General features: G+C 39.5%; 1 protein-coding gene across 1 annotated transcript in view; it reads right to left on the bottom strand.

Annotated features, from left to right (window-relative positions):
• Positions 1–25,304, bottom strand: part of FHIT (fragile histidine triad diadenosine triphosphatase) — a 543,072-nt gene that overhangs the window by 128,791 nt on the left and 388,977 nt on the right. Inside the window, exons 4-5 of the mRNA XM_018068744.2 lie at positions 11,421–11,566; positions 10,509–10,538 (exon numbers count right to left, since the gene is read on the bottom strand). Of these exons, the coding sequence (XP_017924233.2) occupies positions 10,509–10,538; positions 11,421–11,566 (176 nt within the window). The remainder of the gene's footprint in view (positions 1–10,508; positions 10,539–11,420; positions 11,567–25,304) is intronic.

The following is a 25,304-nucleotide window of genomic DNA, read 5'->3' as shown; positions in this document are numbered from 1 at the left end:
CATCTTTACAAGTAAGATCAAGACAATCATTCACATGAACACTCTCCATCTGGCCTAGTTTATTATTCTTTCAGCTTCTCACTGAGAGAATTCAGATCAATGATGCCAGGCAGACAACATGAAATGAAGATTTTATGGTAGCAATGAAGGTGGTAACTCACAAAAAGTATAAATGGAAAAGAAAAGAAAAAGGTTTGGGTTTTCAGAGATAATAACACAGGAGATTAGCAGAGGAGAAACCATTTTTCTCCTTCCCAAGACCTGAGCAATCTAGCAACCACAGGATGTGTTTCCAATCTTCTGCCTTTACCACAGGCTATAGCTTTCCCCTGCTCCTGGTTGCAGAGCCTTGCTCTGAAGTGCTACAAGGAAGGATTTATGTAGAGAAGTGACGCTGGTCCTTGTGTACAGGTACAGGCAGAAACAAATGAGTTCTGATTCCACCTCATTCCCAGTCCAGAAGAAGATGCAGCCTCTTAGCCCAGAGCCAGCCCATGCTTAACCATCCCAGCCTGTTTGCAGCTTCCACAGAGAAATCACCCTCACGGGTTCCATCCCTGACTCAAAGGTAACCAACTGCTCAGGGCTCTCCCACCTGGTGTGCTGCCCAGGATCCCCTCCACAGCCTGCACAAAGCCGAGCCCCAGGTCGTGGGAGAAGGGAAGGGGAGGCAGGAAAGCTTAGGGCAGAAGCAAGACACATTGCAAATGAAAATCTCTGAGTAACCCCAAAATATCCTGAATACATGTGAGCCCTCCTGGCATGGCCAGAGCAGGGCAGTGCCCCGCGACTCCGCACTGCCTCGGAAGGACTGACATATTATCAACCCCAACCTCTTCCTCTGCTCAATAAAACAGGAATAATGACTTGGCCCTTCTCTAAATCACTTCTGCCACAACAATTTGATAAAATTGCATTACTGCTCTGCTCCACCTAACAAGGGACTGAGAACTCCCAAGGAGAACTGAGCCATCTGAGACTCGAGAAAAAGGCAGTTTGTGATGGAAAGGAAAATGTATGTGGAGACCTAATGGCAAAAAAAGCAAGTTTCAACATGAATTTTACTTAGCTGGCCAATTATTAAATGTGAATTTTGCTCTCTGAAAGGGAACAGTTTATCTCCAAAATAGGTAATTGTGTTAAAGCAGGGAATCAAAGCCTCTTTCCTACTCTCTACAGCTGAGTGTAATCTCAGTTAAAAGGGACAGTGTAATTGCTGAAAGATTCATTTTGGTGTTCCCCAATTTATGTCAATTGTGGCATCATTCCTAAAATACCGAGAAATGCTTTTATTTATAGAATTAACTATGCAGAAGTTGCAACGATAATTTTTTTCCTTCAGAATCAAGGGGTAGAAGAGGAGTTATGTATTGAAAGAAAATCATGAGCAGCAAGAGTAGTTAATTCAGACACGGAATAATTTATTTTAAAAATCTTAATCTTGACTGGCAAGTTATCTACCAGTCAAACAGGGAATTTCTCTCCAGAAAATGCCTGGCAGCTGTGCTGAACTGCATCCATAAATGTCGATTTCTTTTATGTGACCCAAAACTGAGAAGAGGCCAAATCTCGATCCATCTGATTTTACCAGGTAACTGCCTACATTTAAGTCAGAATCAGGCTTTGTTTCATGATTTTTCCTTTCTCTTTTTAAAGGCTCTTAACATTTGATACATGTATATGTGTGCAATCCATCTGAAGACACTGGCACTCAGATTTCTGCAAAAGGGAAGGTTGGAGTGTTTTTCTGTCTCTTCAGGGAGTGCTACACCTCACTTGCCTAGAAAAGCAGTGCAGTGCATTCAGCAGTAGCTGTCACTGAAACAGCAGAACAGAACAGAGCAGGCTGGAGTCCCCAACCTCCAAAACACACCACTAGCTGAGATACCTCCCTGGGGAGTCACCACCTGAGCAGCACTGCAGAAACTGCAGGTTCTCACTCCCTCACTAAAAGAAAGTGAAAGGAAAACATAAAATGGTGAGCACACACAGGAGGTGCTCTGGCTGCCTTCTCATTCAGCCTCAGAAACTGCTATTCCAGCAATATCTCCACCATCAGCCAGCGGGGGCTTTTCCTATTGCTAAGCAAAAGAGGAGGGGACTTTTTCTAAAGCTCTCCAAGACTTTTTAAGGGCATATTTTAAATTGTTTGAAAAGCTTAGCTTTAAGGAATTTTAGGGATTGAGCAGTAACCCTGTGTATGAGCAGCCTTGCCAGAGGACACCCAAGCAGGGTGTGCTTTTAGGAGGGATGTGGCAGATGAGGTTTGAGAGAGGGGTTTTGATTTGTTTTGTGGGAAGCTCTTGGCTTGTCAAACCTGGCTTGCAAAGAGCATGAACCGAAACACGTTGCATTATCTGGAATTATTGACTTTTTCTCTTTTTCTAAACAGTAAAAATATTACATGCTTTTTACCCTGTCATCCTTTCTGGAGCTAGCTGAGCAAGTTTTATTCCATTATTTTAACCTTAGTTTTCCATTTCTAAATCATTTCATGCAGAGGCTTTTCTTTCTAAGAAAGAAAGAAAGTTCTGCATGGGCTAACATGGTGCTGCCAGAACAGACCAAAATGGATTAGATCAGATATCCTTGTATTTCAGATGTGCTTAGACTTTTGAGAGGTTACAGGACAGTGCAACCACTGCTTTTTCCTGTGACAAAGGAACATGGGGCTAGGAGAGGCCTCCATTCCCTTGATATTATATGTAAAAACATGACGTACACTCTTGCCTTGTTGACATTTTTAAGAATTAAACTCATTCAAGCTGTGCAGGCTCTCTTGGGGAGCTGCAGGGACAGCTTTAAGTACACAGCTTTTTTCATTTTCAGAAGGGGAGGTGACCTTAAGGGAAAAAAAATATGGAGCCAACTTAAGATTTTCTTTATTACTCCACTGATAAGGCACCCAGGGCTCTAATAAGTGGGTTCCCTTTGTCTGGCTGAAACTGGGTCACTGACATGAGCAAAGCACCATGATTCTGCCCTTCCCTGGGAGATTCTGGATGTCACAGCATCCAGCCAGACAGCTAAGGCACCAAAGTTTAACACAGATCAGTCAACTGAAAATGCCTTTGGGCAAGAACACCCAATAAACTCAACCACAAAACCATTTAAATGTGGGTTAATGCCTGCTTATAGAAGGCACACTGGCATGGAGCAGAGAAATCTGTTTTGCACATGACCCTTTGACATCCCTTCTGATCTGTGGTCAGCATAGGAATAATTTTATGTGGAGCTCAGGAGAAGCAGTACCTGGTAGGTTAGAATACAAAGACAAATGTGCAAAATCACACCAAGTCAGAGCACAGGCACAAGATATTTTGTTATAAAGCATTGTATTAATTTTTAGAAAGATTTAGTCAGAAACCTATTAAACTGAAATCTAGCTTTGCAACACTTGCTTAATAAACAATTTTCACTTACTACAACACACAGAACAGCATCAAGTTACACATCTGAATTAAATGGCAATGCTTTTTGCACCTTTTTTGGTGAGTCAGATTCAGTTGAAAGCAACATTTCGTAACAAAAAAAACCCCAACAGCCAAGCATTCCCAGTTAAATGAAGAGGTTTATAAGATATGAGACTGACAAAGAAAAAAAAAGTATTATGGATGAGATGGAGCTTGGTAGAAATTCATACACTCACCACACAAAAATTAATCAGACAGCCTTGACTGTGCTATTAATGATTTTAAATCTCATGCATTGTCTGGGATTTCAAGAGGTTTTACATTTCCAGTACAAAAGGGTATTTGTAGGACCTGTACTCAAGAGTGGCATTTGATTGATTGTACATACTCTGACACAGAGAAAGCTTTAAATGTAAAACATATTGCTGTAACATGGGAACAAAGAAGTGAAAGATACTTTCTAATTAAAACATAGGATTTTTGATCCTAATCTCAGTCATTGTGGGGCAAATGAAGAGCAGCATGTCATGGATTTCTCAACAACCCTTCCTATATTGTTTTCTTTTGGTCACAAAATGTCAGTTCAATAAAACAGAAAGTATTTCCAAAGGAGGTTTTGTTTTCACGAAGAAAAAGTTTTTTGTTGTCAAATACCCTGATATAACATTTTCAGAGGAAATTTTTTCTAGCTTTCTGCTAGAAATACTTTCTCATTTTGAAATGTAACTCTGTTTACTGAATTAAAAAAAAAAAAAGAAAAAAATTGAAGAGCTTTCAACCTCCCAAATAAACCCTTCTGAATGACTGATTTGTTCAAGATTCATCTGTCATGAAAACTGTAAATATCTGAACATATACCAGGGGAAAAAAAAAAAAAAGAAGTATATTTAAAAATCTTTTGTCAAAGCAGGAGCAGGCTCTCCCAGAGCCGCACAGAAGGGCAGAGCATGGGGAGCCCTGGCAGTGTTTAACCCTTCCCTGCAGGACTCAGTGTCCCAGCAGGAGCAGGGCTCCATGGGCGACTGCTCGCCTTCCACTTGGAGCAGCTGCTGGCACAGCCACCGGCCTCCCGGACTTGTAAGGCTCTGCTGACACATGATGTGGCTGCTGGGGGCTGGGACAGGCACATCCCTGCTCCCATGGACATTCCTAAAAGTGCCCACACCCTTCATGCCACACAGGAGCTGAAGGCTCTGCGGGTGGGCAGCACTGCCCCTTGGGAGAGCTGCCCAGCACTGCTGCTCCAGGGGAAGGTGCCCAGCAAGGAGGGGCTGGATGCTGGATGTGGCCAACAGAGCTGCCTGACTTTCAATATCTGTTCGCTGAGGCGATTCAAACGAGCGTTTGAGCCCACTTACTTGCTTATTATAGTTTAATTTAGACAGTGTCAATATCTGTGACTAGCTCTGGGGATATTTTTGGAATTAAACTACCTAAAGAGAATATTCATCTAAGAAATCCATATGGCAGGAAAGAACGGTAGAACTGCTAGTGTGGAATAGTAAAATCTTCCTTTTCATTCCCACGCTTCAACTGAAATCTTTAGAAATTTCATCTGCTTTCCTGATTTATACTTGCCTATTTTTAACCCTATTTTGTTTTGTTTTGTTGTTTTTTTGTTTTATATTCTAGTCCATACAGACTATTCTGTGTTTTTGCAGGAACAGAGAATTATATTACTTTACAAGTCAGGGGTACAGCATGTCAGGAAATTCACTACTGGAAATTCAAAATCATCCAGATTCAAAAGTATCATAATTCACCGCTAAATAGAATCTTTCAAAAATTTCAGTTCCCATCCCTTCAGGGAACTTCACAACCTGGTATTTCTAGATCAGACTTCATTATCCAGGTCATCATTTCAATTTATCAGTGCCTCGGGGCCTTTGGTATTCTCAGCTAGGGTGGTGTCATGTCCATCAATCACTAGGCTGCTTCCACATTCCCACTTTCATCTCCTTCAGCCTTAAAAAAAAATCTCCATAACTCTCTGTGAGTGTATACTGGACACAGACACCTCTTACTTTTGTCAACTGTTACCATGTTTAAAGTACAGGAACTGATCTGTACACATTATGGGGGCCTAAAGAACTGTTTTCATTCTAAGTCCTGTATATTATTATTATTTGTATTAGAGGAGTGTTTACAGATTTACCAGTGTTTCTTTGGACTGTAAGCATGGTAAAAAAACCCCAAAAATATGTTTTTCCTGGAAAGCTTATAGTTCAATCAAAACCTAAATGTTACATGTAGTGAACAGAAGTAAGGACCTGACAAAGCAAAGAGAAAATTGGGACTTATTTTGCATCATAGAAAACACAGATCAGGCCAAGGGACTGAACAGAGAATTAAACCAACACGAGGTAGATTTTGAAAAGAGCCCTGAAGGAAAGGGCAATAATTATTATATAGAAAGCACAGAAAACAAAGAGCTAGCAAAAGGCTTTAAGGGACAGGGGAGAAAGTATCTAGATGAGCCTGCTGCTTCTCCATCTCTGTGAGGGGCAGTATAATCCTAGCTTTGAAAATATACATCACTAACCCCAAACCACCCCAAACTAAATATAGTACCAAAATAGAAAAAAAATTATGAGCTCAAAACAGACATAGCAGCCCTGAGACTACTGAATTTGCTGTAGCAATTACCTATCCACAGTATTACATAGTCTCCAACCAAATACTATTAGAGTGGTTCTCAGAGCAATTCAAAGACACTGCTGCACTTCATCAAATCATTTTTGGACATCCCACGAGCTTTCAAGAGAACCATCATTCTCACGAGTATGATTTGTTCATGTTTCACTACAATCTGGTTTTCAAAAATCCGTTTCTTCCATTTTTTTTTCCTATTTGAATTTTTAGATTGGTTTAGAGGTAAGAAAAATCTTTGCATTTTTCAAACACCAGCTTTTTTTGTTCTTTTAAGAGAGCAAAAGGAGGTTTCCAATGCTCCATTAAACAAGGACTCATGCCTGCTGGTCTGCAGGGAAAGCAGGCTGAGGCCTCAAAAGTATTGCAGTTAGAGAATTTAGTCCTTCCGATGCAATCAGTCTGCAGTGTGATCAGATTAGATTCAAAGTCTCAAACCTGAAGTCCAGGACTTCGGGTCAAGACATAAATAAACAAAGAGGATGAAAGAGCAGTCTGCAGGGCTTAAACGAACCTTAGGCTCTACAGTTCAGGTTAAGATTTCTAAGGAATGCAAGCCAGGTGGATTGATTTAACACAGCATTAAAAAACATCTGGAAGAGAAAAACATGTACATCAAAAAATAATCATGAGAAAATCTTCTCCATGTAAAATAATTAGCGGAATGTGTGACATATAAAATAATTTTCTGCACATATACCCACACTGCCACTATCAGCCTTGCTTTCTCATTTATTCAGGTGAACCTGTACCTGGCAAACAGGCACTTATGGATAACAGAGGAGGTGCTGAGCTGCTGGAGACTTCAACACTGCTGCAAAATAGAGTATGTGTTCATATGTGTTTGTGCAATGGACACTCGCTGTGCAATATTATCTTGTCTCTACAGACAAATTAGTTGCCTCATGCTCCTGCCAGCTTGATTTGTTTGGCCTTTACAGAGTACAGGATACATGGAGTTTCTTGTGATTGAATCTCACGTAAAAGGTAAACCTGAGAGTTTATTCTACACTATGCTATACATCCACCAAGGCAGCTGGAGCATTTGCTGACTTGATGCTGAAAAGAAGGCTATAAAATATAGCAGGGAAATCTTGAAACGTCGCTCACTTGACATAGCAGTAAGAGCCCTGCATTAAGATGCAGAGCTGATTTCCCTGATCCATGAAATTGCCTGGATATTTAAGGCATTCTCAAACAGAACCAGCATGAAACTCACCCTCCATTTCTGGCACAAGGACACCGTGGGTTTTGTGTTCTCCAATAAAAACAGAGCTCAAAATTGCAGAGATTAATATTCTTTAAGAGAGGACCTAAATACAATTTCCTTCCTTTCTGAAGAAGCATTCAATGTCTTGAATACTAAAAGATGGGTTTTCTTGCTGACACACTGCTCAGGTGCCACAGATGCTCAGGTTCTTTGTTGTGAGTGGTACAAGAACCTCTTACAATAAAACACAGTGTGGGACCATCTCTGGAGAGGGACATTTTTTTTTTCCCCTAAATAGGTGGCAGGATTGGAATAGGTACAATATGTGGAGAGCTATGAAGAGATACTATGAAGCAAGATATTGCATTATTTTATGGTCTGAGACTTGGGACATGGTTCAGAATTCCTTACCAAGTGTATATTTCCAGCTGCTAAAGGGTAAGAAAAGACCCACCTATACTTGCAAAGTATTGGTGAGCTGAGGGTCAGGTAGAATTACTTCCAAGGACCCATCCAATGCAAACACACAGACTACAATAATGGGGGAATTTGGAAGGACCATAAACTTCCCTAGAACATTGTCCTGCAGGCTCTGCTACCTTAGATTCAAAGGAGGAACAGAGTACAGCTATAATGAAACTACAGTTGGATTATGAACAGCTTCCCATTAGTTAGCTAGGAAGGTTTTAGCACAAAATGCACCAGTGAAGTATCCTGACACTGCAGTACATGTCACATCATGAGCAGCTTTCACACCAGCACAAGGAAAATGTAACACTGGCAGACAATCTTATCACTGATTTCTATCCAGATCACACTGAAAGGGTAACCTCCTTTCAACCTGTTGCATACGTTGCACATATAATTTTCAGCATCTCCATTGCAAAGAAAGACCTGAGACTCATACTCAGGTTCAAGACTTTTCTTGGACATGGATTACTGTTCCTTCCTGTGGACAAACAAAGTGAATTACCTAAATTTTCAGATAAAATTTCCCAGTTTTTGCCTTCAGTTAGGCTGATAACCCTTCCCATTTTGTAGCGAAGCTTTGCACTGAGCAATTTAACAGCCAGTACTCTCCTGCCTCCTGTAATTCTGTTCCTACTTAGCACATACAGTGGCCTACATCTATACAGGTATACAAAATTTTACAAAATACAAATGGAAAGGACTCCTGAAGCCATCTGGTATGTGACCCCCTTCAAAGCAAATTCAGCTACACCTAATTAGCTCCTAAGATACGCTTGCCTACCCTACTTAAACAGATTACACAGACTCCCTTGGATATTTATTGTGATGTTTTGCTAGTCTTACTATTAGAATGTTTTTCTAATGTTTAGTCTGTTCCAGAAATTTTAATTAAAAGCTCCCTCAGAGGAAGACTGGATTACAGTGCATTCTGATATATGAAAAACAAACATCCAAAGAAATCCACTGACAGAAACACATGACACGTTGAATTTAAGGTTCATAAATTATTTGTGGGTCACATAGGTGTTTTTTCAAACTTTCTAATTCAGAGTAGTTTGAATGAAACCAGCCATTTCTGTATCCACCACACTGTTCACTTAAAAGAAGATCTTGATCATAGTAATTTCTTCCCTGATTGAAGTTTTAAAAGCTCTAAGTTCTCTGAAGAAAATAGTTGTTGGCATTTTTGGATGATAAACATCCCAAAGTGAAGATGATAAATTACAGTGTTACCCAATGGTGCAGAAAAGTAGAGAAATGCAAACTGATAACCTCTGATTTATGAATACACACTCATTATTACAAAGTCTGGGGGTTCACAGTTTAAAATCAGTGCTTTCATCTCAGTGCTTATTAAAAGTGTGAGAAGGAAGCATGAAGGGTGGCTGCCATTTTGTAACAGATTAACACTTAATGCTCCTTGTTTCCAGTAGGAATATAAAACAATACAGGACATCCTGCCTTTTTAAGGTCTACATAAGCTTTTGTTACTGTTCACAATCACAGAGGATGGGAATTTTTACATCTGGCTTTGCTCATTCATATTAGAAATTTTTCTCACATATTAATATAATCATTCCTATAAACCTTTTCCTTACAGAGAAAAAACATTTGTCCAAGATATTAAAAGAAATCTTGTCATTTGCTTCTTAAAACATGTTGTTGATAGTGACAGAATTTACTTTGAAAGTATTTAAACTTATTATTTCACCTATCAACAGACATTCCCAGTGAAACCCACTCCCATGCACTCCACATCATGAGCCAAGTAATCTTTTTTGTCACAGTACTGAAGTAAATTATATTACATTCCTTCATCACTTCCCAAAGTTTGGGGATTTTCTCATTTTCCTTCTCTCTCCCTGTAACCTCTCTGTTAAATATTCAAAGCAGGCAACAAAAAACAGTAGGAAAAATAAGGTCAATACGGCAAATTGGAAAAAAGTAAAATGTTGCTATACACCATCGTTTGGTTGTTACAGTTCTCTTAATCAACCCAAACAGCTTCTCTGAGACAACTAATTTGATTTTACGAAGTGCTAACCCGTAGCCATATTTCCTTTGATTCCAAACGTGAAAAATAGCCTTTATCTAATGTTCAGGCACATCATCTAACTACACATGCATTTGCATTACGAGGCAGTGAAACATGGCTGGAGAGCCATCTTGGATGTTATCTGTGTTATTACTCAAGTGGAGACTATAATCATAAATCCTCCTCTTCCCCTCCAACCCCCGCCTTTTCTTTAGAAGTACACTTAAAATCTGGTTTTAAGCTTCACTGGCTCCATTACATTTGAACTTCAGTAACAAGAGTGTGGTATGAATGTGTTGAGAGAAAGGATAGACAAAAGGTATATTTTTCATAATGTGGTTCAGTTTAACTGTTCCTATAATTAGCTACAACTCATTAGGCAATAAACAGAAAAACAAAGAGATTATGAATGGAAGGGCAATATTTTCTCCATAAAACAAACAAAAAAACTAAAACAGATGCCTGGTTCATGAGGCTTTCCTTGCATAAATACACAGAGCACCTTAGAAAAGATATTTTCTTGATTGAATATTTTTGTCTAGGAAGAAAACCTGTAAACATTATCTTGAGCAATTTCCGTGAAAAGTACTTATTGCTATTGTACACTTGAGATTTTTTGATCTCAAGGATAAAATAACAATACAGCAATGGTCTGCAGATGACCAGCTTTGATCTTTAATTAGTTCTTATAATTGTTTCTTAATTTGTATTCTGCATAATAAGCACTCACCTTCACTGTTTGTCCGGCTTCGGGGCCATCCTGTAAGCAAAGGAAGAAGTCTCAGGTTAGAGGATCTAACAAGGATCACACAGGAATTCAGAAATCTTACTCAATAATCATTTACATGCAATTACACTGTATGTTAATTTAGCATATTTTTCCTGAGGACCATTCAACACAAAGTTTTTGGACATGCCTCCTTTTCATATCGGGCCATGACAAAGGGAGCAACTCTGTCTTAGATAACAGAAACAGCAGTTTTTCATTCTTTTAGATCATATTTTTCAATAGCTAGCAAGAGATTTCTGATCCTTGTGAACATAAAACACACATGAAAGTGAGAATTTAATCCCAGTATGCTTGCTTAAATTTTGATTCTAATGAATGGGCTTAGTCTTCTGGTTTGCTTTAAACAGAACTCATTTTTGGTATAAAAACACCCAGCAGAAATAACTGAAAGGTCAGAAACATATTTACATGGCTACATCACTCTTCCTGTATATAAATAGCTGTGAGGAGGAATCACTATTTCCATCTTAAGCACTGGGTTACGTGCAGAACAAGGAGATGTGGCTGCCTTCTCTAGGTCAGTCCTGAAAATGCTCCTTTCAAGGAAGAGTGTTTGCTGAAATATTCACAAACAAGCACTGTGTTTGGGAGTGTTTCCAGGCTTATTCCAAAGTTTTGCAGTTATTAATTAACCCCACTTTCCCAGTGGCTTGCCTTTTAGGTTTTTTCAGTGGCAAATCTGGAAGACTGCAATGCAGTCATTTGGTTTCTTTTTTTTTTATTACTATGATCTTGCATTTATTGCCCCTTGAAGTTCCAATGTCCTTTTCTCATTGGACCAGAGAAGAAGGTTGAAAGCTTGATAAAACAAACCATTAAACCTTTTTTTTTTTAGCTGACTGTCTCACAAACCTGGACTGAGATGGTGAGCGAGGTGCCGCAGAAGTGTTTCTCCACCACATTCCCAACCCTCTGCGCCGTACGAAATAAATCAGCCACTTCCTCGGGACACAGGTCACGGAAACGCTCCACCGGCCGCAGGGGACAAACGAGGACATCTGAAGGTGGCAGTGTCAAGGCACAAACACAAGGTCCATGAGGAGGAGTGTCTCAACCCCCAGCTCGTAACCTGGTTGTGATCACCTCCAAAGTGACTAAACTCTTCCTCTCTGATGATACAGCAAGAGCATCTAAAACATAGAGCTAAATACGGAGAATCTTAGGATGCTTTGTTCAGATCTTGTTTCCTCAAATCCCTCAGATATGGCCAAAATTACCACACTAAGGTCCATGTGCTACTACTGAGACATCTAAAGGAAAGGAGTTTTCACACACTCAAATTTACCATCTCAGTGGAGAAATGCTCGTGTTAGCAGCTCTGAAAGTCAGAGACATTTTCCTTTGTGATTAAAAATAGCGGAAAACCAAAAGAATTTAAGACAGGTTTGGGAGGGTGGTCCGAGACAGCAGTTTTACAATACTTTTCCACATATGTGATATGTATTTTTAAAAATCTTGATCTTACAACTCTAATTTTTGGTACCTAAATGTGAAAAGCTGACAGTGTGCTGATTATAGTAGATTGCTTCTTTGTACATGACATTAATTAAGATTCACAAGGAATGCTCAACTGTTATAAATATTATTTTTTTTTAAAATAAGATAATTAAGACTGTTTCCTTTTAAGCACAGTGTTCACAACCTTGTAAACATACTCTGATTTAATTCTACCTTGGTGACTGTGCTTCGTGAGTCAGTGAAATGAAGTTATAAAGTAAATAATGGAAGTACACAGATGCTGTTCACAGTCATCGGATCTGCTGTGTTCACAGTAATTAATAATTGCTATGATTTCTTGCTTGAAAGTCAATTTTGTAACATTATTAATATGGTCCAGAATTATTAGCAGAGCCTCAGTTGTGTAAATCCAACAAGCAAGAACTTGGGACTTGATTCTCATTTCACTTCCCTGCAGACAGGATTCTTTGCTGACTTACAGAATAGTATTTGCAGAATAAAGACCTTAAGATAACCTTTAACATCACTTGAACTTTCATGACCAAAGGCTATGAAAATTATTTTTTTCAGTATTAAAATGAGTGTTCAAAGGACTATTTGAAGAAAATTAAGTTCCATGCCATTGTATTACAGCCATCTTTATTTTTACTGCCTCTTGAAGCCTGCAGGTATTCAGGAATATTCTCTATAATCCAGGAAAGATAACTAGGAGCTGCTCTGAAGTTAACAGGTTCACACAAATGTTACATCAACCTGATTTTCAAGAACCACATGAGACATTTGAAACAAGGAAAGATTAATACATGTGAAAGATTAATTATTTCCATAAGCACAGAGACAACATGTTTGCATTCACCAAGTTTACTGTAGGAATCACACTTATATTTCTGATGGGGAGAAAACCAGACATTTTTTGAAGTAAAGAAGTACTGGCAGGTTTTGATCATTTTTCAGAGTCCAGATGAGGACAGACAAGTCTGTAATGGATATTTGTGAAAGTGGGAGCAGAATTTTCAAGCGAGCTCCACCTCCAGCAGCTCCCAGCAGAACAGGAGAAGACTGGTCCCAGTTGTGGGTGTTAATCTGCTCTGAAAATCTGTTTCTTGGTTTTTCTAGTGCAGCATCAGCTATGCCACCACTATTCTCCTTTTCTCTTTTTACAATTTACCATATTAACATTTAATAAAGGAGATGTATATATTTAGAAAGCAGGTACTTGGAAGCAAAACAATCCTGGAAGGGGACAAAAAGCCTGGTTTTGTGGGGTTTTGGTTCTGAGATGCTGTGCCTCTTGGTAAGCTACTGGGCACAGTAAACCCCTTGTAGTTCATTTGTGCCTTCCCAGCACACTGTACAAAGCACCTCCATAAAGGATGCCATTGGCTGAGCTCGGGGCCCAAGGGAAGAGCTGGAAAGTTGCTTGGCAGACCTGATTTCCATACCAAGCATGAAGGAATAGGAAAACTAATTAATTTTACTCATAAAAAGGAAATCCATGTCAACACTAAAACAGGAAAAAGGACATTCGTTTAATCTGAGTTCATTTTTCAAAGGAAAGAAGGGAAGCTTGTACCCTTAGGGCATCTGATACTTAAGTAGATAATTATCCTTCTTCTGCAGCACTGCTTTATTATCATGGCTCAATGAACCATTTATAAATGAAGAATTTCCCCTCACTTACCTCTAGCAAAACTGCTGCTTACATTAAGACAAGTTTCCTTTTCTCCTTTAGAATTTTCCCCAGAAGTTTCTCACCCTCTCAGACTCGTACACACCTCGGCAGCAATTGTTTGTTCTCTACCTAGCTCAGGGCCACAAACATAATTTTTGCATTAATCATGGCTTCTTCAACCTGATATTAGCCCTGTACTACTTGCCACTGCAGAGGGTTGTGAAAAACACGAGCTAAACACTGCTTGTGAGAGCTTTTGTTTCCATAGCACATTGCAGAGGGAGAGGGCTGGTTGTGACCAACACAGGACATCTGTTTTCTTTTCTTAATTTTGCCGCTAATCTGCACTGTCACTTCGGCAAGTTGCCTCTGTATCTCTCCCTCTCCCCTTCCACACTTTATCTGTCTCATCTGCTTAGACAGCATTTGCCAGTTGGGGCAGTGGATGTTTCCTTATTAAGCGGGAGCCTCTCTGCTCACACGGGGCCTCAAAGCTCTCCTGCAGCACCTAATGATGCACCCATAAAACATGTCGTTCTGCAAAAAGGATTTGCACTTCCTCCTTACATTACCAAAACTCATTTACAACTCAAACTAGGTTTTAACTATATTTCTGTCTTGGAACGTGATAAATAATTCAAAGGCACAATCACACACTAGAGCATCTTTACTGAACTTTCCATCATTTCAAAATAATTCTACAAAGAATAATGATCGAAATTCTGAATCAGAGCTAAATTAACATGAGAATGTAATTAGGACAACATTCAAGCTATATTTAACTATGAATATATTAAAAGGCAAATGTTAGAATGAATTCATGGATTTGAGGTCATTAAGAAAACAACCATCCCCTGCAACTTTAAATCATAGTTTTTAACTACAATTTTTGACATTAGGATAGTTTTTAACTTTATATCCTGGTCAGATTTTAAGCTGTATAACTGTTCTATTCACCTCAAAATTCTTCCTAAGTTTAAAATTACATAAATTGTTCATTGCTTTCTGCAATTACCCACTGCAAAAACACTGCTAGGAACTCCTGATGCCTGTGTATTAAAGCTGCAAGTGAAAGAGAGTTTGTACTTATGTCTGTGTGCAATTACTCCTTAGACAGAAGCATCTACTGCCATCTGAGATGCCTCAGGGCATCCAGCTGCCACTCCAGAAGGGCAGGATCTCCCATATGCCCTATGTCATAATTGTCATTCAGGTGGGAAACCTGAATCATCTTGGGGTATCTGAAACTGCAGTAGGTGCCTATGTTTGGACAACAGCCCCCACTTTAACAGAGTGGCTCAGCAGGACAAGGGGCTGATACCCAGCAGACGAGCTGCATGATTGAAGACAGCATTCTCCCTTCAGAAAGCTAGAACTTAATGTTTCCTTTCTCTAAACACTATAATTAATAATTTCGTGATTTCTTCATTCATTCTGAACTGCTACTGACTGATGAAGTTTCTATTTTTAAGCTTTGATGTGCACAGCTGTTATTTCCTTCAAATTCTCTGAGTCAGTCCACATCATTAGAGTATATGCAATTTAATATGTCAACTTCTCCATTTTAAGGAGTGAAAAACCTTTACACCTTATTCTAATCCATAACAATACATTTCTCTCTCTAAATCTTGCAGACGTCTCTCAATAGCTTTACTTTTCTTCTTAATACCCAAATATGCACACACAAATCAATATGCAAACCCTCACACACACTAAAAGCTCCATTAAAGATTCATTAAACAACTAGGAATGTCAGTGTTTTTCAAAGAATACCAGTAGATAGTAGCTTAAAACTCCAGGTATTTTAGTGGAAGTGTATAACCATAAAGTAGCTGCAAAGCAAGAGTGGATCAGACCCGCTGCCCTCAGACTGAGCTAAAACCTAAGGATGACCAATGTTTTCAACCAAATCTCTTGTCCTTTTATATATTGGGCACAGCAGACCACTCCCTGCACAACCCTGGGCAGGCGTTTGATGCACCAAAGACCATGAACCTCCTCAATAATTCAAATTAACAGCCTGTTGGTCTGTTAAGATTGTGACTTGTTTGGAAAAGCTCAGACTGGTGGCCAAGCACACACGGTTCAACAGTTTCTGAACACCAGCAGCACAAGGATGCTTGAACATGTGTGCCAGCTCTCAGCTCTCAGCCCTCAACAGCCAAGTCTGCACACATTTCTGTAAATCCCTCTTGCTCTTCCACTGACCTTTCAGACCATAATAACCAGGGCCCTCTGAGACTGGCACTGAGAGATGTTACTGCAATGTGGTTCTGCAACGGGCCCCTGGAACTGTCAAAGCCACGCTCAGCAGTGCCGAGCACAAGTACAAATTCCCCATGGACATGTAAGTACTGCAGGACGTGCTCTCACTGGAGGTGATGGGTCATGACTGGAAAGTGAGCACTTGGTAACTGCACCGTGACTTTGAGTTGGTCGGACAGGGAGGACTCAGTTTCTACAAGAAAAGCAAAACACGTGGCCAACACCTGCATAATGACCACTTGAAATGAAATTTTCCTTCCACTAATACACATAGAGGGGAGCCTGAAATTCAAAGGCACAGCTGTAATTTTTATTTGCTTTATACGAATTTTGACTTTGAAGCTTAAATTATTGTAATTCTGCATTTAAGGTCTAAGCCAGGCTCTGTGTTCCCTTCAATGGGATTCTGATCAACCTCACGAAGTGCCCATTATAAATTTTCACACACAACTATCAAGGTACACACATTCTGTAGTTCTAAAATGTTAGAAAAATGGCCTTTGGGGGATCAAAAAAAAAAGAAACCCCAAAGAGGTTAAAATTCCTTTTATGTGACAAGCTTTAGAACTAAACACAGCTTTTTCCTGGTTAAGTCCATTAATTTGCTATATAGAAACATACTTTCAGTTTTGACTCTTGTTTTATTCCTGAATTTGAACTTCAAACAGAACAATTCAAAGCTTTATAAAGGAAAAAATTAAAGGCTCTCCAGGTACTGACATTCTAACAATAGGAATAAAGTTCTTTTTTTTTCTTTGTCTTCTTGAGGAACCACTTAAAAACATTAAAATTGACAGGTTTTCTTAATATGTGAGGTTTTAAAAGAACAAAATACAAGGGGGAAAAGGCAGAATATCTAAAAGTGAAAGGGTAATTGCTTCTGTATGAAGCTGTTGGGTTTCACCAATATTAGCTTTCTGCACCGTTTGTTACAAAATTTCTTAACTCAGGTAAAATTATTTATTTTCAATGTGTAACGTGGTCAGGAATCCATAGCTCACATGGGAATGGAAGTACTGGTCCTGTTCCTTCTCTCTCACAACAGTACAAGAGTCAAAATCTCAAAAAAATAAATAATTAAAAGCACAGTTCAAAGATGAAAAGTAGTAGTTAATAACATTTCCAAAACTTTAGTAACTCCTAAAATATCTATTTTGGGCATTCGAGTATTTTACATAAAAAGTATTTTAGTTAAAAATTTTCCTTAATAATTTAAGTTGGGGAAACTTAACATCAAAACTGACTTTTTCAGCAATGTTTTGGTTTTGACTAATTGGTTTTCCTTTAAAAAGTGTCCCAAATGTGATACCTATGAGACAACATTGCTTCATGTATTTCATAAGCTTAGGTGAATGACTTAAAGCATGGTAGTCTCTGCTCTCCCTTCCACTGAAAACACCCCATCACTTAGAGAGCAACACTCAACAACAATTCTGACCTTGGAGGTCAGGGCTTTGCTCATTTGAGGATTAATACAGATTAGATGCTGCCCCCATGGCTGGGTAACAGCAGGGAGCATCTGAGGGACACGTAGGGATGGTGTCCCCTGCTGGCCTCCTGCTCAGGGGCCAGTCCAGCCCTCATGGAGAAGGGAATACAGCACCTTGGGGCCAGAAGAACCAGCTGCAGAACACTGCAAAAAGTGATTATTTCTATGTTATGTGTCTGTATGAGAGACCCCTCTGCACATCCATAAGCTGATGGGAATGCAGCAATAATGTGCTGTGGGGTGAGGGATTATTCTTTTCTTCCACTCTGTTTTACATGAATTTGCATCAAGTGCCCCAAGCAGAGAGAATCAGTCAGACAAAGCTTCAGGTATTAAAACTCACCACAATGTCCCTAGATTCTCACTGAGGAGTGTAGGCAGGGGTATTAAATTCATCATTGCATCTAAGCAGAAGTTTTCTTTGTTTAAAAGCTCTAATTGCTAACAGAAAGAAATCCCAGAGCTCTGCAAAAAACCACAGGAGAATGCATGACTAATAAAATTAATATAACTGAAAAACAACTGCCAGTCATTTATCTTTTTTCTGCCCTTGAACAATTCTTCACATTTTGAAGGTTATGGGAGCAATTTCTCTATGTGAGGAAAACAATAATGGTTCCACAGACACTGTCTATAGAAGGAGTTAAGAAGTGAGTGAACACGTACACACACAGAGCATCAAAAAGCCCTTAAAAATTAATCAAATACATATTCTGCTTCATTACAACAACAATATATCAAGGCATCTATTCAGTTCCCAGTAAACCCACAGAATCAGGACGTCCATAAAACTGTAGCAAAGCAAAAACTGACGTTTCCCCAGGCCCAGAATATGCCCTATTGAAGAAGACGGAGTGGCTGACTTCTGGAAGAAAATCTGCAGAGGTTATTTGGATTAAAAGTGAGCATCTCATAATAGGAAAAGGTGGAGGAGAACTCTTTATAGGGTTTTACTAGAACTGCATTGAAATATATTTTAGAAGGTTGCTTTGGAACAATACAGAAAATAGTATATCATAGAACTTGCAAGTTTGGGAAATAGCATAGCTGTGAACAATAAAGATGATTAAGAACCAATGCAAATGCAATAAAGTTACAATAAAAACTTAAAAATTGCTTCAGACTATTAAACACACACACACCAGTTTTTTTATATTGCTCTGGCACATCTCACCATTAATAAAAAAAGCCATTAAGATACGACAAATTATCTAAATAACTTGATCTTGATAAGGTAGCTCAGTTCATGTTTACACTAATAGAGATGATCAGATTTACGCAATAAAACAGAGAATTAGTGGTTCCACTAGAGCCAAGAGCAATCACTGCATATCTTTGACATGGATCTCTCCACACTATGATAAGTGCACTCTTTGAAGACCACATTGCAGCTTTATACAGTGGGGTTTTTTATTCTACCTGATCCTCTTACTCCACTGGAACTACTTAAAATAATTTTTAAAGTCAATGAAATATGCAGTAGTTTCAAGAAATGAACAATAAATACTATTTTACTTCTAAAAGTCAATACATCTAATTTAAGTACTGATGTGGCTCATAGACTGAATCATGCAAGATAGCAGACTGAAGTACAAAGTACTGCTACACAAAGTACAGTGACTCCACAAGACAGAGGGCCACAGCAGGGAAATACGACATTCAGAACTGTTCACTTCTCATTTAAACAGGTCTTTCATATATTTGATATTCCCTCTAAATGCCTTTAGGGTATGTCAAGTAGGTCAACTAAAAGCTCAGTTCCTCATAGCAAGAGGTGTTTTACTGTAGGATTCGTCCTTTTCTGCAGCTCCTGGCCTCAGGGGCAGCCTTGGGCAACAGCAGGTGCCTAAGTGGAACCACAGTGAGAACAGCTGAGGGAGCGTTTGTGGCTCAGAAACACCCTCTGATCCAAGTCTCATCTGGTGGAAATTTACTGCAGATCTAAACTTACATTTGTACCAGGAATCATGATCACATTCTTAGAATCACATTAACCTGTTGATCTTGGAAGGTCCAAAAGCCATAACCAGTGACCAAATTGGAACTGCAGAAGTCCCGATACGGAAGGACTTTATTTACAACTGCTGTGATGCTCTGAGAAGATCCTGTTGTGCAACCCATTTCAGCTAAGAACTACATCTTTATTGATCCAGATGATATAGCCTAATATATTTTTAAACATATGAAGAAACTTCATGAAGCTATCAATGGACCTATCCCAATTATAAATGTACAAGAGCACTGAAATAAACAGCCGTGGCTGGAGCTGAGAGCAGAAACCAAACATCACCTGTGGTGCAACAGTCAAAGAGCAGGGATTTGGCCTAAACATTGGAGTGATGGCATTTGTCTCAGAAACTAATATATTCATGCAAAGATGCTCAGCAGCTACAAGTCTTGTCCAATGACCTGCACCACCAGAAAACTGCACTGAATTCAATTTACTACAATAATGCTGCTGGAACTGCAACATGTCATTGCAACAGCTCATTTCAAACAGAGAAAGTAAGCTCATGATCCTGCCTCTCCACCCGAGAATAAGAAACAACTTGTGAGAAAATGCTTCAGCATTGGGTCTTAATTAAGTCTGCAGCCCCATCATACTCAAAACTAATGTGATCATTATGAAATTATATTCTAGTTCATGATTCAGGAGCTATAATGAGGGAATAATTAATTACTAAATATTAGTCATGACAAATTTACTTTCTTGAAATTTATTGGATGCCATATTCCAGGCAATAAGTTTTATTGGAAACAAGAGTTAACTTGGTAGAAAGATACCATAGAATGTGCTGGGAATTAAGGTTCTGTACAAACCATAAGGATTATTGACTGTCATACTTGAAAGTACAACCTTTTTTTTCTTCTCTGGGTGAGTCATGGCAATAAAATAAACAGATTAATATTTGGTGAATCTCCATGGGATTCCTTTTGCCTAATTTTGAAGGTAAATTCATTTCACCAAAAGACTTAACCACTGGATTTGAACTGTGAAAAGCCAGATCTTTATGGCAGTGTTGAAGTACCTTGCTGCTTAGGGAAGTTTCACTTCATCCTCTTCTGTTTTCTCCAGAATTAAGTTATCTCAAGGAAGGTTTTGTTGAACCTGCTGCTGGAGTAGCTGTTAACAGATCCACTTTCTCCAACTACCTATCAATGGCAGATGATCAAGAGCTTTACATATATTCTTTCTAACCCTGCCTTAAGTCTATGCTGAGGAGCAGAGAGAAAGACAAGCTTGCAGTAGCACGTGGCAGACCAAATGTGCCTTCATTTCATAACCAGTGAAGCATCAGCTGGAGGAATGCAGTACAAGATCAATTATCAGAATACCACAGGGGACAATGAATATGTTTGGATAATCAAGGTTTCAGGTAATTAAGGTAATTTTGAATGTAATTTATAGATAATGAGGAACATGAATAACAGGGAGTTTTGGAAAACTGCATTTGGATAATTCAGACTGTCTTACACTAAGTGTATTCCTCAAAGAATATTGTAACATAGGCTGGGGTTTTCAAAGTTTTTAAATGGACTAAACCATCTGACTCCCATTAATTCCTCGGAATTGGTTTTCTACCTGGTTCTGTTTGGGCATTCAGAAAACTGCCCCAATTAAAGTCAATTAATAACAATTAAAAAACAAAGCTGTGTTTGCCTTGAACTGGAGGCACTCATGGCATATTTTGCATACTTAGTTACAGAAATTGCTTCTAAAGCAACAGGATAGGTTATGCTGTTCCAGGGAACTATTCCATGAGGGTAGAATCAGCCTAAATTACAAAGGAGAGAAAGAAACTGTCTTGGAAATAAAAATGCATTCTACATCCCTTGCAGGAATGGCTTAGCCTTCCATGAGAACATCACTACCTTTAGGAACAGTCTGAACAAGAGAATCTTCTGTCTTCCTTATGAAAGAGCCATTCAGCACACTTGCATGACTGAGAGGCAAATCACAGTATATTTGCCCTGCAAGATCACATCTTTGATGCTGCACCTAAAAATAAATTTCCCAGTGTATTTCCATCAGTTCTTTTGAATACTTAAAATCACTAAGTCTATGATGATGGATGTGATTCTCTACTGCACTGGCTGACACACTGTAGAAGTGGGTGTAGTAGAGAGATGCCTTTGAAAGTAAGAGAGTTTGTTCCTGGTTTTGGAAATGTTATTATTTCTTTGCTGGTTAGCAGGACTACTGAAAACAGCACTGTTGACATCCCATGGAGTTCTGCAGTATTCACCAGTGAAACCCAGGGGTACCCCCATACCCTCTGTGCATTCAGGAGAGAGGTGGTGACCTTAAAAACCTTAATAGTTGGATGACATGGACACTGAAAGGGTAAACAAGGGAAATGTAAGTGAGGGCTTATAGAGGTACTTCAAAACCAAAAGGAATATAGCAATAGCCTCTTCTGCAGTTTACATATCTGGGGATTAAAACAACTGGTGCAGCAAAGCAGGGAATCAGCCTTCACTCAGCTGCAGGAGAGAGAAAGGTGGGGTGGAAATACCGAAGGCCCTGCATAGCATTTAAGCAGGGACTCAGAGGCAGTCCAACATGAAAAGAAATTATTCTAAGCCGCTATTCTTTAGCTACTTAACTTTGACAACTTATTTCATACCTGCTTTAACACAAAAAACTTGATGTCAACGAGAAGGTTCACAGACAGGGTGTGTGTGAGGACAAAATGCTCCCAAAGGTGCATTTTTCCTCACCTGCCAGGGGAGTCAGTTTTGGATAAGTCATACTTAAGGGCTGAGAAAATGTAAAACAGATATAGAGTACATCTTCAACATTAAACTATCCATACCTGGCACTCCTTTTAATACAAAATAAAACTCCAGCAGAGATGGTAAAACATAGCTTACAAAGCACCCAAGACAATGAAGGCTATAAAGGAGGAGGGAATTGGAAAGTAGGTCTCCTGCCTGTTTTTCACTTGCATAATAGGCTCTCTTGGATAAGGACAACAGGGCCCTGTGTCATGATTGCCTCTGTAGATGCTGTTCTAATACCATTATTGTCATTAATGCTCATTGTTCCCAGCTCTGTTGAATCGCAAGGCGTTTCAGCATGCACGGTACATAAATTCATACTCCCATCCAGGGCTCCTGCAATATTCAAGAACATGGGAATGAAGAAGACAAACTAGCAGCTTAACTCTGAATAACCTTATTTTGTGTGAGTGTCATCTGAAACCATTACTTTAATGTGATTATCTGTTTTTATTATTTCCTTTCTGTGGACTTGGAATAAAGACACAACTGAGACTCTCTTAGACACGGTCATTGGCATCATTACAGTCTTTCTACTGTCAGCAGCAGAGATCTGATCTGTAAATCAAGTTACACTGTAAGGGCTACTGAAGAGCAAGCACTCTTTATCATCCTATTACATACCCAAGCTACTGCTTCCTCTGGCTCACTGAGAAAAACAGACTGTTTTAGTTCCTTTACATAACCAGAGGAGTTCTTAATGCACAGATTATTGACTTAGTGGAGTTTTATCATGTCCCAGTGTACCAGGGGATTTTTAATCCAGGAGTTCTTTACATGATCTATTTTCATGGCTCTTTTCATTGTCACAGTCTGTCATTATAATGATTTGCAAATCCAGAACCAGTGTATCCTTAGCTGCTTAACAGGTGCTCAAGGAGCAGAGGGGGAGAAGGCATCCCCCCACCTCTCATTTGCCCTCTCACACTCCATACCCCATCACACACAGAACAACAAAATCCCTGCAGGGCTGAGCACAGCAGGGAGTTGTGTTGGCTTTCTGCCCACAGGAGCATTTCCACATCAGCCCATCACCTTCATGAAATCAGCTGGGTGGAGATCCCCCTTTGCCAGTCTCCACAGTGGTCAGCCTTCGTGAGAGGTGCAGAACATGCACACATTCTTGAGGAGCCAAGTTTAAGAATGGTCTGCTGCACAACATCAGTTGCTAGTAAAAAGCCACTGATGTTTGCTTCCTTTGCTGATACTACTGAAAGTAGCCAGAGATGTTCATGCCTAATACAGGGTCACTGCTGGGAAAAAATTGTTCTGAAGCCAATGGGTGGTGTCACATAACTTAGCAAGGGGAGACCCTGAGTGTCTTGTAGTTGTGAGACCAACAAAAAATCAGCTGCACAAGAGATATGAAAAGATGTTTGCAGAGGTGAACTCTTCTGTGTTTCCATCTGTGGGTTTCTGCTCAGTAGAGACTCAAACATGCTCTCCTCCCTTCCACTCCCTTCTCCAATTATTGCATAGGTCCAAATGGAAACATCCATATGAACCTCCATACCTGTGTGAAGCTCCCTACAAGTGCTGTACAATTTGAGGACTGGGTTCAAAGTCATCAGATGCTTCAGGCTGGGATCTGATTTCCTGGCCCTTCAACCCTTACATCCTACTTCACCCTCAATGACAAATATTTCCCTTGCCACTGTTGGCACCAGTGTGACAATCTGCAAGACCACTGTGCACTCCAAATTAATCACAGGCCTAAAAGTCTCACTGGAGCAAGGTTTGAGTAGCTGTTAGAGCTCCACAGCATGCCTACATATCCCCAAAGATTTGGGCTGTGATCTCTGGTTTGGACCTGCCTGTGTTACTAAAATACAAGCTGATAACAACAATATGTCACTGCACTTATTGCCAGCAAACAGTTCCCTGGAGGGAAGAAAAAAATGGTTTAAATCTGACATGCTATCAGTGTTAAAAAAGCAAGTAAATTTATGCCAAAAAAAAAAAATGGAAAAAAAAACCCAACAAGGAAAGATGACAGTATTCCAACTGCATCCTGGGTGTGAGGGAGAAAACTGATGTTGATTTTGGTATGTGCAAATGAATATCCACAGTATATCTTGGGGGTTTATGATCACCATCAAAGCCATCTTGCTGAGAAATGTGAACTTCCTTCTCTTTCTGAAGGTCACAAAGCAGATATCCCATATCTAGAGGCTGAAAGACCAGGAGCATTTGGTACTCCTCCAAATGAAAGCATCTCCACTGTCATTTGTTCAGCTTCCTCTCACTAAGCTGCTGGATGTGAATCACTCAGCGACCTCCCAACATGCCAGTGATGGCTGTGTACACCATTAGAAAACTCACTCTTGCAAAGGTGATGTGCATGCTTGTTGCTCTGGAAATCAAACACATGTTCTCTACAGAGTCCCCTTGGCTGTGCCCGCCTGCATTTCACATGCTGACACTTTCCACTGGTGTGAAAAACACTTGCGAATCATTTTTCCCTGGCCCTGGCATTACTATCTTAGGATTCTTATCAGGCCAGTCAGAAACTGGTGGCAGAGTCATTCCTGGCTGCATGTCACTGATACAGAATGGAAGACACAAGAGATGCCTAAGCATAAGCAAGCAAGCAGCAGTATAACTAAAACAGGCAGAAAATGCTGCTTTTTTGGTTGTTTATAGGAACTTCAAAGTTCTCCTTGGTTATAAATCATTCTGAGCTACCAGTCTGCCTAAGGATGGCTGTGCTTTTGAAGGTGAAAGTTTGAAGATCAGACCTTGGGTGATAAAAAGAATGTTGGTTCCACTACAGACAAATTCGATTGCAAAGGAGATAAAATGGTGTCCAAGAATAGGATAGATTAGGCTGAGATGTTTTTGCTATGCCACTAGTCACCAAGAGATAAAAGTGCTTCCATAGGGTAGATTTTCAGTAGGAGAGAATTAAACTCTCTTAAACCATATTTCCAATCAGAAAGAGTACATAAAATTTCCATTTGACTACCACTTTCTTAGGACACTTGATTAGAATTGAAAGTTAATGAATAAAAACCCCAGTCTTTTAAACCAAACTTGAAAAAAAATGTTAAACTAACAGTGAACAATTTGA

This window comes from Manacus vitellinus, unplaced genomic scaffold (assembly GCF_001715985.3).
Source record: "Manacus vitellinus isolate BGI_N305 unplaced genomic scaffold, ASM171598v3 scaffold_14_pilon, whole genome shotgun sequence".
Classification (NCBI taxonomy): Eukaryota; Metazoa; Chordata; class Aves; order Passeriformes; family Pipridae; genus Manacus; species Manacus vitellinus.
This window is presented reverse-complemented; position numbering and strand designations above follow the sequence as displayed.